The sequence below is a fragment of the Zeus faber genome (assembly GCF_960531495.2).
Source record: "Zeus faber genome assembly, chromosome: 20".
Lineage (NCBI taxonomy): Eukaryota > Metazoa > Chordata > Actinopteri > Zeiformes > Zeidae > Zeus > Zeus faber.
Window position 1 is genome coordinate 25,369,991 of NC_137207.1, and position 13,755 is coordinate 25,383,745.

Consider the following 13,755-nt stretch of genomic DNA (forward strand, 5'->3'; position numbering starts at 1 on the left):
CTAAAGGAAGCGCCGGAACCCCCCCCACACACACACACACACACACACACACACACACACACACACACACACACACACACACACACACACACACACACACACACACACACACACTTCACAGGGAGTGGCCGTGTTGATGACGACGCCCACTTCTCCGGTGGGATCTTCGTGCATCTCTTCTGTCTCTGTACAGTATATTATATCCACTGATCAGCCACAACATTCAACCAGTGACAGGTGAAGTGGAGAACATGGATCATCTGGTTCAAATGGCTCCTGTCAAGGGGTGGGATATATTATTATTATATACAGTATATACTGTTATATATTATTAGTATTATATATATATACTGTTATATATTATTATTATACTTATACTGTTATATATAATTATATTTATAAACTGTTTTTTATTATTATCATATATACTGTTATATAGTATTATTATATATATATACTGTTATATATTATTATATACTGTATATATACTGTTATATATTATTATTATTATTATTATATATACTGTTAAATATTATTATATATAGTGTTATATATTATTATTATTATATATTGTTTTATTTATTATTATATATATAGTGTTATATATTATAATATATATATAGTGTTATATATTATATATATATATGAGGCAGCAAGTGAAGAGTGAGTTGTTGAAGTTGATGTGTTATGATGCTATATGTTATTATAATATATACACTGATAGATAGATAGATAGATATATAATTATTATTATTGTCTATATAGTGTTATATATTTTTATTATATGTATGCTATTATATATTATTATATATATACTGTTATGTATTATTATATACAGTATATATAGTGTTATATGTTATTACATATATACTTTTATATATTATTATTATATATATAGTGTTATATATTATTATTATTATTATATATATATATATATAGTGATATAAAGTATTACATATAAAGTGTTATAAAGTATTATTATAATATAATTAACTATATATATATATATATATATATATATATATATATATATATATATATATATATATATATATATATATATATATAATGTATATTGTGTAATATATATAGTGTTATATATATAATTATTATATCAGTCAGTTGTTGAAGTTGATGTGTTGTAGCAGCGTAAGGATCTGAGCCACTTTGACAAGGAGCACATTGTGATGCTGGACGACTGGGTCAGAGCATCTCCACAAGCACAGCTCTTGTGGCTGTTCCCGCTCTGCAGTGGTTACTACCAAAAGTGTCCAAGGAAGGACGAGCGGTGAACAGGCGACAGGGTCATGGGCCCAAGGCTCATTGATGCACGTGGGGAGTGAAGTCTAGTCGGTCTGGTTCGATGCCACAGAAGAACTACTGTAGCACAAAGTGTTGAAACAGTGAATGTTGCTGTGATAGAAAGGTGTAGAACACACAGTGCATGGCAGCTTGCTGCGTATGGGAGCTCACAGTGTCCATGCTGACCCCTGTCCACCCCTGAAAGCTCCTACAATGGACATGTTAGCCTCACAACTGAACCAAGGAGCAATGGAAGAAGGTGGAGGTCTGATGAATCATGTTTTCTTCTACATCATGTGGATGGGTGGGGTTAGAGACCAATCTGATGGAGCATCCGCGGGATGTTCTGGAACAACAAGCCCGATCCATGGGGGCCCCACCTCCAACTTCCAGGACTTAAAGGATCTGCTGCTAACGTCTTGGTGCCAGATACCACAGGACACCTTCAGAGTCTGATGGAGTCCATGCCTCCACCTCACAGCTGTTTTGGGGACACGAGGGGGCGTTACAGCACAAAATATTAGGCAGGTGGTTTTAATGTTGTGGCTGATCGGTGTATGTAAGCGCTGAAAACAAGTATAATATTATTATCACTGTTATAATTGTGTTGTAAAACCGGGACACTTTAGTGTTTAACTAAGATCTGTTGGGACTCAGCTTGGGACTCACCTGGACAGTCCTGGACAAACCGGGACGTCCGGTCACCATAAATGACAATGACTCTTGAATTAGCGTTTCATGATGTTTCATGAATTATTATTATGGGATGGTGTCTCCCTGCAGCTGTGGTCCATCCAGCTGATGATGAGCTTCAGGATGCTCTACACCGTGGGACACTCCCTGTCGCTCTTGTCCCTCACCATGGCGCTGGTCATCCTGCTCAGCATCAGGTACCCCACTGCTGCTGAAAAACACATTTCACTCCTTAATGCTCATGATCGATAGAGAAGGAATAAATATCGACTCGGATCCATAGGCGTGATTAGCAATGACATTTTAATGACCTGGTGATGATTAACGGTCAGCGCTTCAGGCTCCGTTTCCCCAGAGTGGAACTCGCATCAAGGACCTAACGACAGCCGTTCACACATTTAAGAATGCCGCGGCCCAATTTCAAATGTGAAAATCTTCTGTGGCCGCCCACCCAAAGGCTTTCCATCAGCTATGATCCAGATAAATAACAGGTCTGGTAAATGAAGAATAACACATCATTTAAATCCGGTTGCTTTGTTTATAAGTTCTGATTACTTTTAAAATGTCACGATAAATATTTTATGGTCATTCCAAACATAGTTACAAAATTGAAAATTAAAAACCTTTTATTTTTTTATTGTAAATTACCTCTCGCAGCCCACCTGCAGTACCTTCACGGCCCACCAGGAGGCCGCGGCACACACTTTGGGAAACACTGTCTGACGACGTTAGAAGACATTACATTACATTACATTACATTGCATTTAGCAGATTACATTACATTACATTGATCAGACGCTTTTATCCAAAGCGACTTACAATTGTTCAAACACCGACGGACGCAGCCATCAGGAGCAATTAGGGGTTAAGTGTCTTGCTCAAGGACACTACAGCATGCTAGCAGGAGGAGCCTGGGATCCAACCAGCAACCTTTAGATTACTAGACCACCAGCTCTACCGCCTGAGCTACCATCCCCACATTGCTGTTTAACGTATAACACCAGTTCATATCAAATCATATACGATATATGATCAATTTCAACTCGATCCCAATAACGTACACTACTAATTAATTGCATGAAAAAGCAATTTATGCACCAGATGTTTATTTAGTTCCAACAATTTAATTTGTTGAATTGTCACATTTTTGATTTAAAATTTCTTAAACTACTGCTAAACTAGGAAAACCTACATTTTTTCAGACTTTCTCAACTTTTTCCATTTAATAACTACACATATCGATCGATCGCCAGTTTAGCCGCTTTCAGACCAGTCAGGACGAGGAAAAGACGGTTCGCGCGACAACAAACATGGCGGGAACAAAAAACACGTCGACGGTCCATAAAAGCCACAGCACGACCCCGTTCACCCCCTCCGCCCCACATCATTTAAAAATGATCATCATTATCAAATACAATTCCCTGGAACACGTTGGGAGGGACATTAAACATGAAGGGTAGTCGCTGCGTTTGGCCTGTCCTCCATTGACCTGCAGAGTTGTGGGCGGGGCTAATAGTTGTTTTGGAAACGGCCACCAGGGGGCCTCGACGCAACGCCGCTTCGCTTTCTGAAAGCAGGGGAGGAGCCTCCTCCTGGCAGCGCACCGAAGCGTCCTTGAGCAAGACACTGAACCCCCTCAGACAGCAGGACGGGAGACACGCAGACCCAGTTTCCCCCCCGAGGGATTCATCAAGTAAAGGATGAACAAACAGAGTGTGTTGCTGTGTCCCTGCACAGGAAGCTGCACTGCACCAGGAACTACCTCCACGCCAACCTCTTCCTGTCCTTCATCCTGCGAGCCGTGTCCGTCATCGTCAAGGACACGCTGCTGGAGCGCCACTGGGGGCGCCGCATCGTCAAGCAGGCCGACCTGCCCGAGATGCTCAGCCACCAGGTGGGTACAAAGTCCGGACCGGGACCCGCGTCAAAATCCAGACCGGGACCCGGGTAAAAGTACAGACCAGGCCTCGGGTCAAAGTCCGTTGCAGCACAACATGTCTGTTTATGATGGAAACCAGGGCGTGTTCTGTACGGAGCAAGAGGATTTGACGCAGCTAATATGTTAGCGTGCTCCGCTTTTCTCCAAGGCTCAACCATGACGGTTGCCTAGTTGTTCCCCCCGGGAAAGCAGATTTGGCCCATTGTCAACCAGCACGGTTTACCCCTCCGTCCGTTGAGAAAACTATCCATTTATCTCTTGAGCAATTCAATTTGAAAATTAATAAAATCCCTCAACCGTTTTGTCAGTCCCAGCAACCACATGCTGCACGTCTGAAAGTTGGCGTCGGGCTCTGCCTCTCCGACGAATCGCTCTTCCCGGAGGTCAACACCCGATGTGTCAGAGATTAAAGGACAAACTTTAAAGTCGACAGCGATTTCCTTCGCTACAGGAAGTGTAGGCAACGAACGATCTTGACGATTCCATAGAAACCAGGCGATCCACCACGGTGCCTCCACCTGTTGTCGCCCTGCGCAGCCATTTTTCACCCCCTCGACGCCAATCAACCAATCAGAATCAAAACAGCCGGCTGAAACGGAATCGTATTATTACGAGGGCTGTCAATCGATTAAAATATTGAATCACAATTAATCGCATGATTGTGCATAATCAATCGCGATCAATCGCAAATTAATCCCGTTCAAAATGTTCCTTAAAGGGATATTTTTCAAGTTTTTAACACTCTCAGCGCGGGAGTGGACAAATATGCTTGATGTAGTTAAATGTATGTTCATTGGAAATCAATTAACAGCCCAAAACAATGAATATGTATAACTGCTTTGGTACTGTTGGACCAACGTCGAGCGAGAACGCAGAGCGAGCGTCACCAGATGTCCCGCCCTCTCTGTCTCCGAGCCAATCACAGCGCACATAAGGAAAACAGTCTTTTATTTATCACTTTTTCAGTTGTGCTGGTGTGTGTGTGTGTGTGTGTGTGTGTGTGTGTGTGTGTGTTTGTGTGTGTGTGTTGTATTGTGTACTATATATCAGTGAGACATGTCTGTGTTGACGCAGGCTGCAACCTAAACAAACGTAACCGATCACCATCAGTGCTTTGCGCCGCGTTGTTGTCGTGTTAACGTTGACAGGCATCGTTTTCACGCTTCTTTGTCAGGCCTCCCTTGAGAAAAGAGACTCAAATAGCCTCGCACTCACCTCCAATCAAAGCAATTGAAACAAATTGCGGCTCAAGTGCCCCGCCCCAGGTGCCTCTGGCCCCCCGCCCTCACCATCCAGAGCTTTGAAGGAGATCCCGTACGATCCGCCTCCTTCAACGGATGATGAGTTACTCCATCATGAGCCTCTTGTCCTCCCAATCAGGAGACTCGAGCGCCGGCCCTCCCGTCACTGCGGGACACGCCCGTGGTGCCTTCCCGGTGCCGGGTCTGAAGGAACGCTGTGTTTTGATTATCTCCTTCTTTATATTACATTACATATAATTTAGCATCTTTATCTTTATCATCTTCTCTGTGTCCTTTCATTGCTGCCCAAGGCCGCCCTCGGTTGCCGGGTGGCCCAGGCGGTGATGCAGTACTGCGTCCTGGCCAACCACTTCTGGTTCTTCGGGGAGGCGGTCTACCTGTACTCGGTGCTCATCGCCTCCGTGTTCGTCGACAACAACAGGCACCTGCCCTACGTCTGCCTGGGATGGGGTAAGGCCCCGCGCCGGCTGTCTCCACCGGGAGGCGCTGTTCCCCTCCCTCCCTCGATATCATCTGGGATTTTGCTTCATGCAATCTCGCGATATTGATATAATATCGATATCAATATAATATCAATATCGTGATATGAGACTAGATATCGTCTGGGATTTTGTTTATCGTAATATTGCGATATCAATATCATGTATCGATATTATATGATTAAGTATTTTTATTATTATTATTATTATTATTATTATTATATCTATTCAATATCATAACTATATATACTGTAGATCGTAACTATAATAACTAGATGTTGACTGGGATTACGGTTATCGTAATCTCGTGATATTCATATCAGATATTGTGATATGAGACAATACAGTCTGGGATTTTATCGCTAACATAGCAATAACAATATAATGATAAATCACCAATATCTTTGTGCACTTGCCTGTTCTGATCCATTTTATTCAGAACTGTACTAAAACAAATACCCTTTTTAATTTGGATGGATGGAATTATACACTAAAACCAAATATTAACTAGAAGATAGAACAATCTGGCAATGTGCAATAACCCTAAAAATGAACAACAACAATGAGGCAGTAAAATAAACAATGAAAAATAGAAAACATGGCAAATATACAATAAACCTAAAGAAATATCAAATATTACAACAATAAAATAACCAAAGAAATAGATAAACATGAAAAATCGGGCAATATGCAATATACTGTATATATATATATATATATATATATATATATATATATATATATATATATATATATATATATACATACACAGACACACCGATCAGCAACAAGCAAGTTAAAGTTGATGAATCAGCGTAAGGATCTGAGCCACTTTGACAAGGAGCACATTGTGATGCTGGACGACTGGGTCAGAGCATCTCCACAAGCACAGGTCTTGTGGCTGTTCCCGCTCTGCAGTGGTTACTACCAAAAGTGTCCAAGGAAGGACGACCGCTGAACCGGCGACAGGGTCACGGGGCCCAAGGCTCATTGATGCACGTGGGGAGTGAAGTCTAGTCCGTCTGGTTCGATGCTACAGAAGAACTACTGTAGCACAACTCCACGATCACAACTGACCCCTGTCCACCCCTGAAAGCACCTACAATGGACATGTGAGCGTCTCAAATGGACCAAGGAGCAATGGAAGAAGGTGGAGGTCTGATGGATCACCTTTTCTTCTACATCGTGTGGATGGGTGGGGTTAGGGTCCGATTCGATGGAGCATCATGTGGGATGTGCTGGAACAACAAGCCCGATCCATGGGGGCCCCACCTCCAACTTCCAGGACTTAAAGGATCTGCTGCTAACGTCTTGGTGCCAGATACCACAGGACACCTTCAGAGTCTGGTAGAGTCCATGCCTCCACCTCACTTCAGAGTCTGGTGGAGTCCATGCCTCCACCTCACTTCAGAGTCTGGTGGAGTCCATGCCTCCACCTCACAGCTGTTTTGGGGACACGAGGAGGAGCTACACAATATTAGTGTTATTAGTGGTGGTTCCAATGTTGTGGCTGATCGGTGTATGTATATGTATATACAGTATATGCCTTTCATTTGTTTTGTGTATCATAGGTTAACACACCTTTCATATATAGACATTCTTCTGTATTTCCCCATCCTCCCTCCCTCCTCCTCAGGTACTCCTCTGCTGTTTGTTGTTCCCTGGGTCGTGGTGAAGCTGTACAAGGAAAACAAAGAGTAAGAGTGTGTGTGTGTGTGTGTGTGTGTGTGTGTTACCATACTTGTGAGGACCAAGTCTCGAGTCTCGTTCACAATGTGATCCTTTCTAAGACGTTGGATGGAACAGTTTAACATCATGTCAATGGGTTCGGTCCTGTGTTCCACAATGTAGGATGACGCTGTCGGTAAAAATACAGCGGCAGTTTAAAGAACAGCGTCTTTGCGACTCGGGCGCAGAGCCCCCCCCCGCTCGCTCGCCGTTCGCTGTTTATTGAACGTTTATTATAATTAACACGTGTCTCGTGGTCAAATTAAACCAAATTGGACACTGCACGTCCCTCGGTCACCAGCGACACACCCGCCAAGTGTGAAGTAGATCAGATGAACGGTTGTTCGAGATAATCCAAGGACGGACAGACAGACAGACAGACAGACAGACAGACAGACAGACAGAAATTGCTTCCTTTGTCGTGAGATACATGTGCGTGCGGCACCGTCGTCCATGTGATTGGTGCGCTTTGAACTAAACGAGTCCGCTCGGTGTCTCCAAGGTGCTGGGCACTCAACGACAACATGACCTACTGGTGGATCATCCGCTTCCCCATCCTGCTGGCCTCCCTGGTGAGGAGACCACCCCCACCCCCACCGCCACCGCCTCGCCTGCTCTGATTCATCACAAACGCCGGTGTTCCCAGCTCAGGACTTTCCTCCTCTTCCATCGACAGGTCAATTTGCTGATCTTCGTGAAGATCCTGAAGATGATCCTGTCCAAGCTGAGGGCCAGCTCCCAGAACGGCTACCCCAACTACAAGCTGCGGTGAGCCCCCGTCGCGTGCTCCTCACCCGGAGCGTAGACCCCCCCCGGGGCATTGTGGGATCAAAGCCGTGTCTCTGTGGTTCCTGCCGCTCCAGACTGGCCAAGGCCACGCTGACGCTCATCCCCCTGTTCGGGATCCACGAGGTCATCTTCGTCTTCGCCACGGACGAACAGACCACGGGCGTCCTGCGCTACGTCAAGGTCTTCTTCCCGCTCTTCCTCAACTCCTTCCAGGTGAGGTCCGCCCCCCACCGGACACATTCAGCCTGGGATGTAGAGATGAAAAAGTTGGGCCCTTCTCTGGGAGTTTTTATCTTTTAAAAGATTATTATTATAAAAAAAAATGTACGTCTCGTTCAATTTTCACGACTCTTTGTTGTTTTCTGATTCCGTCGGCGTAATGAGTCGGTTCGTTCGGCTCCGATTTCTTTATGCGGGTGGAACACGACGTGCGACTCAGTCAAATTCAATATGAATTACGACAAATATCTTCACCTTTTGTCACACATATGTTTCATTCTCAGTCATCGTTTCGTGTTTGCGAGCCTCGCTTAAAACAATGAACGTCCCGCGTCACTCGTGGGCTGCACATGCAAGGCTGAAGTTCCAAACTGGACTAAATCCAGGCTGATCTACTGAGGGGCCGCTCAACATGGCGCTGACAGGGATGCTGGTCCTGTTCCTCCTTTGGCGAGCCCGGCTCATCGAGGTGGCCTGACGGGGCTGCATCTCAGCTGACAGGCACCGTCCGTCTCCTTTGGGGTCTCGAACCCCAGAACCCCTTTTCATTTAGTTTTTCTCTGTGAACTGGATCTGAGGCAAACCCTCTCTCCGTCTCTTTTCAGGGTTTCCTGGTCTCCGTCCTCTACTGTTACTCCAATAAAGAGGTATTTCTTCTTATTTCCTCTAAAATAATAATAATCATAATAATAATAATAATAATAATAATAATTCAGAAAGTCATTGAATTAAAGTTTGTTGATGTGGCCAAAATACCTGATCTCATTTTGTATTTTCAGATGATGTCATAGTATGTCATTACAATCTCAATCTCTTTTTTTTGGCCAGGGGCAGTTTCATGTAATAATAAAAGGATCCACTTGCTGCATGTTATGACTTTATTCTAAAATTGAGAAGGTCCCTGTCTACTTCCTGTCTGGTCCCTGTCTACTTCCTGTAGTCCACAGAGTCTTGCCTCACGGTGTCTCTGTGTTCCCAACAACGCGCTTCCATTCAAACGGAATTAACACTGCATGTCCCTCAGAGACATTTCATCAACCTTTTTAACCTTTGGGACTAAAATAAAAGGGACACGATTCAGACTCGTTGCTCTGCAAACTCCATGTGTGAGGTCACAAACACGGAATATGTTTTGGACTTTTTTCCACTCCTACAGTTTGTGCTACGACTCGCTCCAATGCTGCAAGATAAGAAGGGAACAGAAAGTGTTTATATTCACAAAAAGGGAAAAGGAACAAAAGTTTGCTACACCACCCGACCGGAGCTTTTATGACTTTGGTGTGTGGGTGATGCATGAATATTCGGCTACTTCTGGTCAAATTTCGTCCGTTTTTCACTAATTCCTGCTCCAAATGTGGATCGATCTGGATGAAACTTGAATCACGAGATGTCCGCGACGTCCCGGTTCTAACAACACCTCAACCGTGTTCGTGGCAGCGGCTGCCGCTTGTCCTGCGGGCCGGACCCCTCATAAAAGTGGTATAGTGAAAGTGTAGCGATGGGGTGGAGGAGGTGGAGGAGGCGATTGACAGGTTGGGCGGCAGGGGAGCTCCATCACCTTTCACCTCTCACACGCATCCTCTCGCCTCCTCTTTGCTCCCAGCTCTCGCTTCAGGAACCAAACGAAAACCACACACGCACGCACGCACGCACGCACGCACACACACACACACACACACACACACACACACACACACACACACACACACACACACACACACACACACACACACACACACACACACACACACACACACACACTGTTCTGATGTCGCCGTTTAAGAATTCTTCTGATTTACAATTGAGTTGTGACTCAAACGAGGCTGTTTCCATTACTGAGGCAAAGATTTTTGGTTATATACATGTTGGTTTTTTGAACCATTCAATTATTATTATTATAATTACGCAGATTTTATTTTATTTTTTACCACCACCAGCCTGAGCTGAGCTGTCGATTGAAATGTTCTCCCTCTGGAGCGCCAGAAAGCCTATTTTCATCGTCGCTGTGATGTGAACAAATGCGCGATAGACCCATCATCGCCAAGGACTGAAACCCGACGAACAAGAAAAATCATTTTATTCACACGCGACACGCGCAGGGTAAGCTGGTGGAATTCAAGCGCTGGCGCTCCTTACTCACCCCCAGGTCAGCGGCAAACATATTCCGTGTTTGTGACCTCACACCTGGAGTTCACTTGCGGCCCCAGAATAACGGCTCCGGGTCGCGTCCCTTTTTGTCTTAGTCCCAAAGGTTTAGAAAGTTGATGAAACGTCTCTGCGGGACGTGCGGCGTCGAGTCTGTTTGAATGGAACCGTTTTGTTGGGAACTTGCACTTGTGACATCATGAACCGATTTTTCAATCCTGTTTGAAGTCCCTGGGTGGGCATTCGCATTTGGAGCGTTGCGCTGTGTAGACCGCATACCCGAGGAGCCGATGCAGCATTCAATTTGAACTCAGGAAATCCCAACTCGTGCCGCGTCTCAGAGAACCCGGAAAACTTTAATACCTATCTAACACGACTAAACTGGACCCCGTTTACTGCTGCCTGCAGCTATATTTATTATTATTATTATTATTATGAGTGAAATCCAACAATGTCGATTTTTATTTCCACTGTTCCCATTGTACCTATATTTCAACCACAGCGCCCCCAGTGGACAGTCGCGGTACCTCCACTCAGAGTCAAAGATTCCAAATAATCCCTCGACTCCCACTTTCTGCCTCCTCCAAACCTGCAGGAGAGACACCGGGATTTGAAGAGAAATAACTTTCAGATTCTGAGTTTCAGCTGCAGCCGATCAGAGACGCTGCCAAAAGCCGAAGAGCCCCTAACCCCTCTGGGATCCAGGACCCCATTTCACTCCCATCACAATTAGAGCAGATAACAACTGTCCAACAAATGGGATTCGATTTTGGGTTTAAAGGCTTGGAGTGAAAGCTGGGATTCTTCGTGATTTCATGTTTTCACCAGAGCAGCGTTTTTTTTTTTAATTAAATAATATTTAATTCACTTTGTGTCCCCTTGCTTCCTGGAGGGAATATAGAGATAACTCTAATCTAAATTCTATTAAATTCTATTTAATCACGGAAATCCTAATGTCTCAGTCTTCTGTTGGATGGAGACTTTACTCAAGGATTTTGTCATTAACAAAAACAATTAAAGAAAAAGTTTCTTTAAACAGAACCAATCGAATTATAGAAAAATAAGTGAAATATGACGACAACATTTTAAATAAATCTTTCCCATTTTATTATTTTTTTTAACAGCGTAAAACCAAAGTTAGATACCAACAAACTAGGGATTCAGGACGGTGTGTAGTTCCAGAGCGGTGACGTGAGATGGCCGTGTTTTCCACCACGCCTGTTGAAAAAAATATGTATATTCTCACAAGGTTTGCGTTTCGTGAGATGAGCCTTTCAAGTCGCCTTTGCACCGAATCCGAAAAGCGCTACGACTGTCAGAACACGGCCCCTAGGGGCCCCCCAGCGCATGTGTCTGGATCTCCCACCTCAAAATATGTCGTAGAAGACGGGAGAGCTCCGTCTTCTCCAGAACAACAGGGGAGTTTGCTCAGCAGTTTCGCATCCGCGAATAATAAGCTCATCCCCAGAGGGGGATGAGCTTATCAAAGAGGGGCGGGGTTTGCCTCCAGATAGGCAGAGTTTATCACGTAGGGGCGGGGCTTGTCACATGCGGTTTCTGACTTGTAGAAACGAATGAGACTTCCGGTGAATTGTTGTCGTTAGTCGGATTTGGTGCCAAGCCAAGAGACTTAAGGCGCCCGGTGGAGGTGGAGTGTCAGGTTTCGTAGCCCAGCCCTATAAAGAATATCACCATATTAACACATTCATTTATACTACGTCTTATTTTACAGATGCAAGTTATTTACTTTGTTTTAAGATTCCCAAAAGGTCGTAGACTCAGATCCCAATGAATCCCCGGAGCCTCTGCTGGAGCTCTTCGCCTGCGGTTTCCGACGCTCCGTGGAAATGAGTGACACCTCTGCTTTGTTGTTGGATTATTTGTCCGATGCTAATTGTCCAGCGTTAGCCTTCTGGTGGAGGAGCGGCTCCACCTGGCGGTTTCCTCCAGAAAAAAACAGGAAATGTGGACCTGTTGCAGGTGCGGACGGAGCTGAAGAGGAAGCTCCGCAGTTGGAGGCAGGAGGTGGAGATACTCTGCTGTGGGCAGTGACTAACATGGGACTCGCGGGTGGAGACCTTCTCCATCACCTCGGCGCCGGGCCACCACCGTTCCTCGGGCTCCCAGAGGGGAACGCTGCCGGACAGCTCGGCGGGCCCTGACACCCTGCTCGCCGCCGATGGCTCGCCGCTGTGCCGCCCACCGCCGGCCACCGGGGGCGACGGCGGCGTGCGGCGGGGCGACAGGGAGGGCACCGGGGAGGGCTCCGCCTCCATGCCGGTCTCCTTCCTCATCCACCTCCGCGACCCGGTGGAGCTGCTGCCCCACGTCGTAGCCATAGACTCGGACTGAGACCACGGACTGTAAATACATCCTTTCCGTGTTGGTTAAAAGGTTGAATATTTTACGAGCAGGTAAAACGTGTGTGTGCTCAAAAATAAACGTGTACAGCGAAAGAAAAACAAAAAGGATTTTGTGTTGCAGCCTCTGCTGTCGTGATGCAAGACCAATACGATTCATTTATAACGAGAAGATCTTCTAAATTACTCGGGGTCACTCCGGCAAAAGACTCGCTTGTTCATCGCGATTCTGAATCTGGATTGAACCTAGTCTGAATCAGGAGCAGCTGTTTTCCAGTCTTTGGTTTTATGTCAATGAGCTCTGCTCCGATTCGCTGCCTGCTGGAGGGCGGGGCCTGTCAAGGAGCCTAAATAATATGCAGATCATCGACCCTGTGTGATGTCACTAAGGGCAACCGGTTGAATCGCCTGATAAAATAACCAAATAACGTTTTCCAAATAACTCTGAAAAAAAATTTAATTCACTGCCTAGATACGACAATAAGGTTTTTATTTATGGAAAGAGAAAAATGTTTTGTACAAAAAGGGACTTTTAACTGAGTAAACACTGCAGGAGACGATCTATGAAAATCTAAATGGTTATTTTCCTCCTTTTCACTGTGCGACGGATTTTTCAAATGGATTAAAAATAACAATAAATGTATGAACATGCAAGAGGTTTCTGCTCCATCCTGGAACTTCACACTGAACGACATTTTGTCCTTTTTCTTGTTTATTTTTTCATCTTTTTTGACAAAGATTTGTGGGTTTTTTTGTATTCATTGGATATTAAATTATTGAAAATAATTAAAAGGAAAAACAAATCCAGATGTTGGGTCACTGCGATCACTCAGGTCACA

The 13,755-nt window shown here is 44.8% G+C and overlaps 1 protein-coding gene across 1 annotated transcript in view; it reads left to right on the plus strand.

The window, feature by feature from the left end:
* LOC307245669 (glucagon receptor-like) overlaps positions 1–12,608 on the plus strand; it is a gene marked incomplete at both ends in the record, with an annotated part of 32,454 nt that extends 19,846 nt beyond the window's left edge. The window contains 9 exons of the mRNA XM_080021316.1: positions 2,086–2,192; positions 3,733–3,889; positions 5,487–5,646; positions 7,312–7,372; positions 7,906–7,975; positions 8,080–8,171; positions 8,267–8,405; positions 9,017–9,058; positions 12,537–12,608. Coding sequence (XP_079877442.1) covers positions 2,086–2,192; positions 3,733–3,889; positions 5,487–5,646; positions 7,312–7,372; positions 7,906–7,975; positions 8,080–8,171; positions 8,267–8,405; positions 9,017–9,058; positions 12,537–12,608 — 900 coding nt within the window. The remainder of the gene's footprint in view (positions 1–2,085; positions 2,193–3,732; positions 3,890–5,486; positions 5,647–7,311; positions 7,373–7,905; positions 7,976–8,079; positions 8,172–8,266; positions 8,406–9,016; positions 9,059–12,536) is intronic.
* Positions 12,609–13,755: the final 1,147 nt, after the last annotated feature.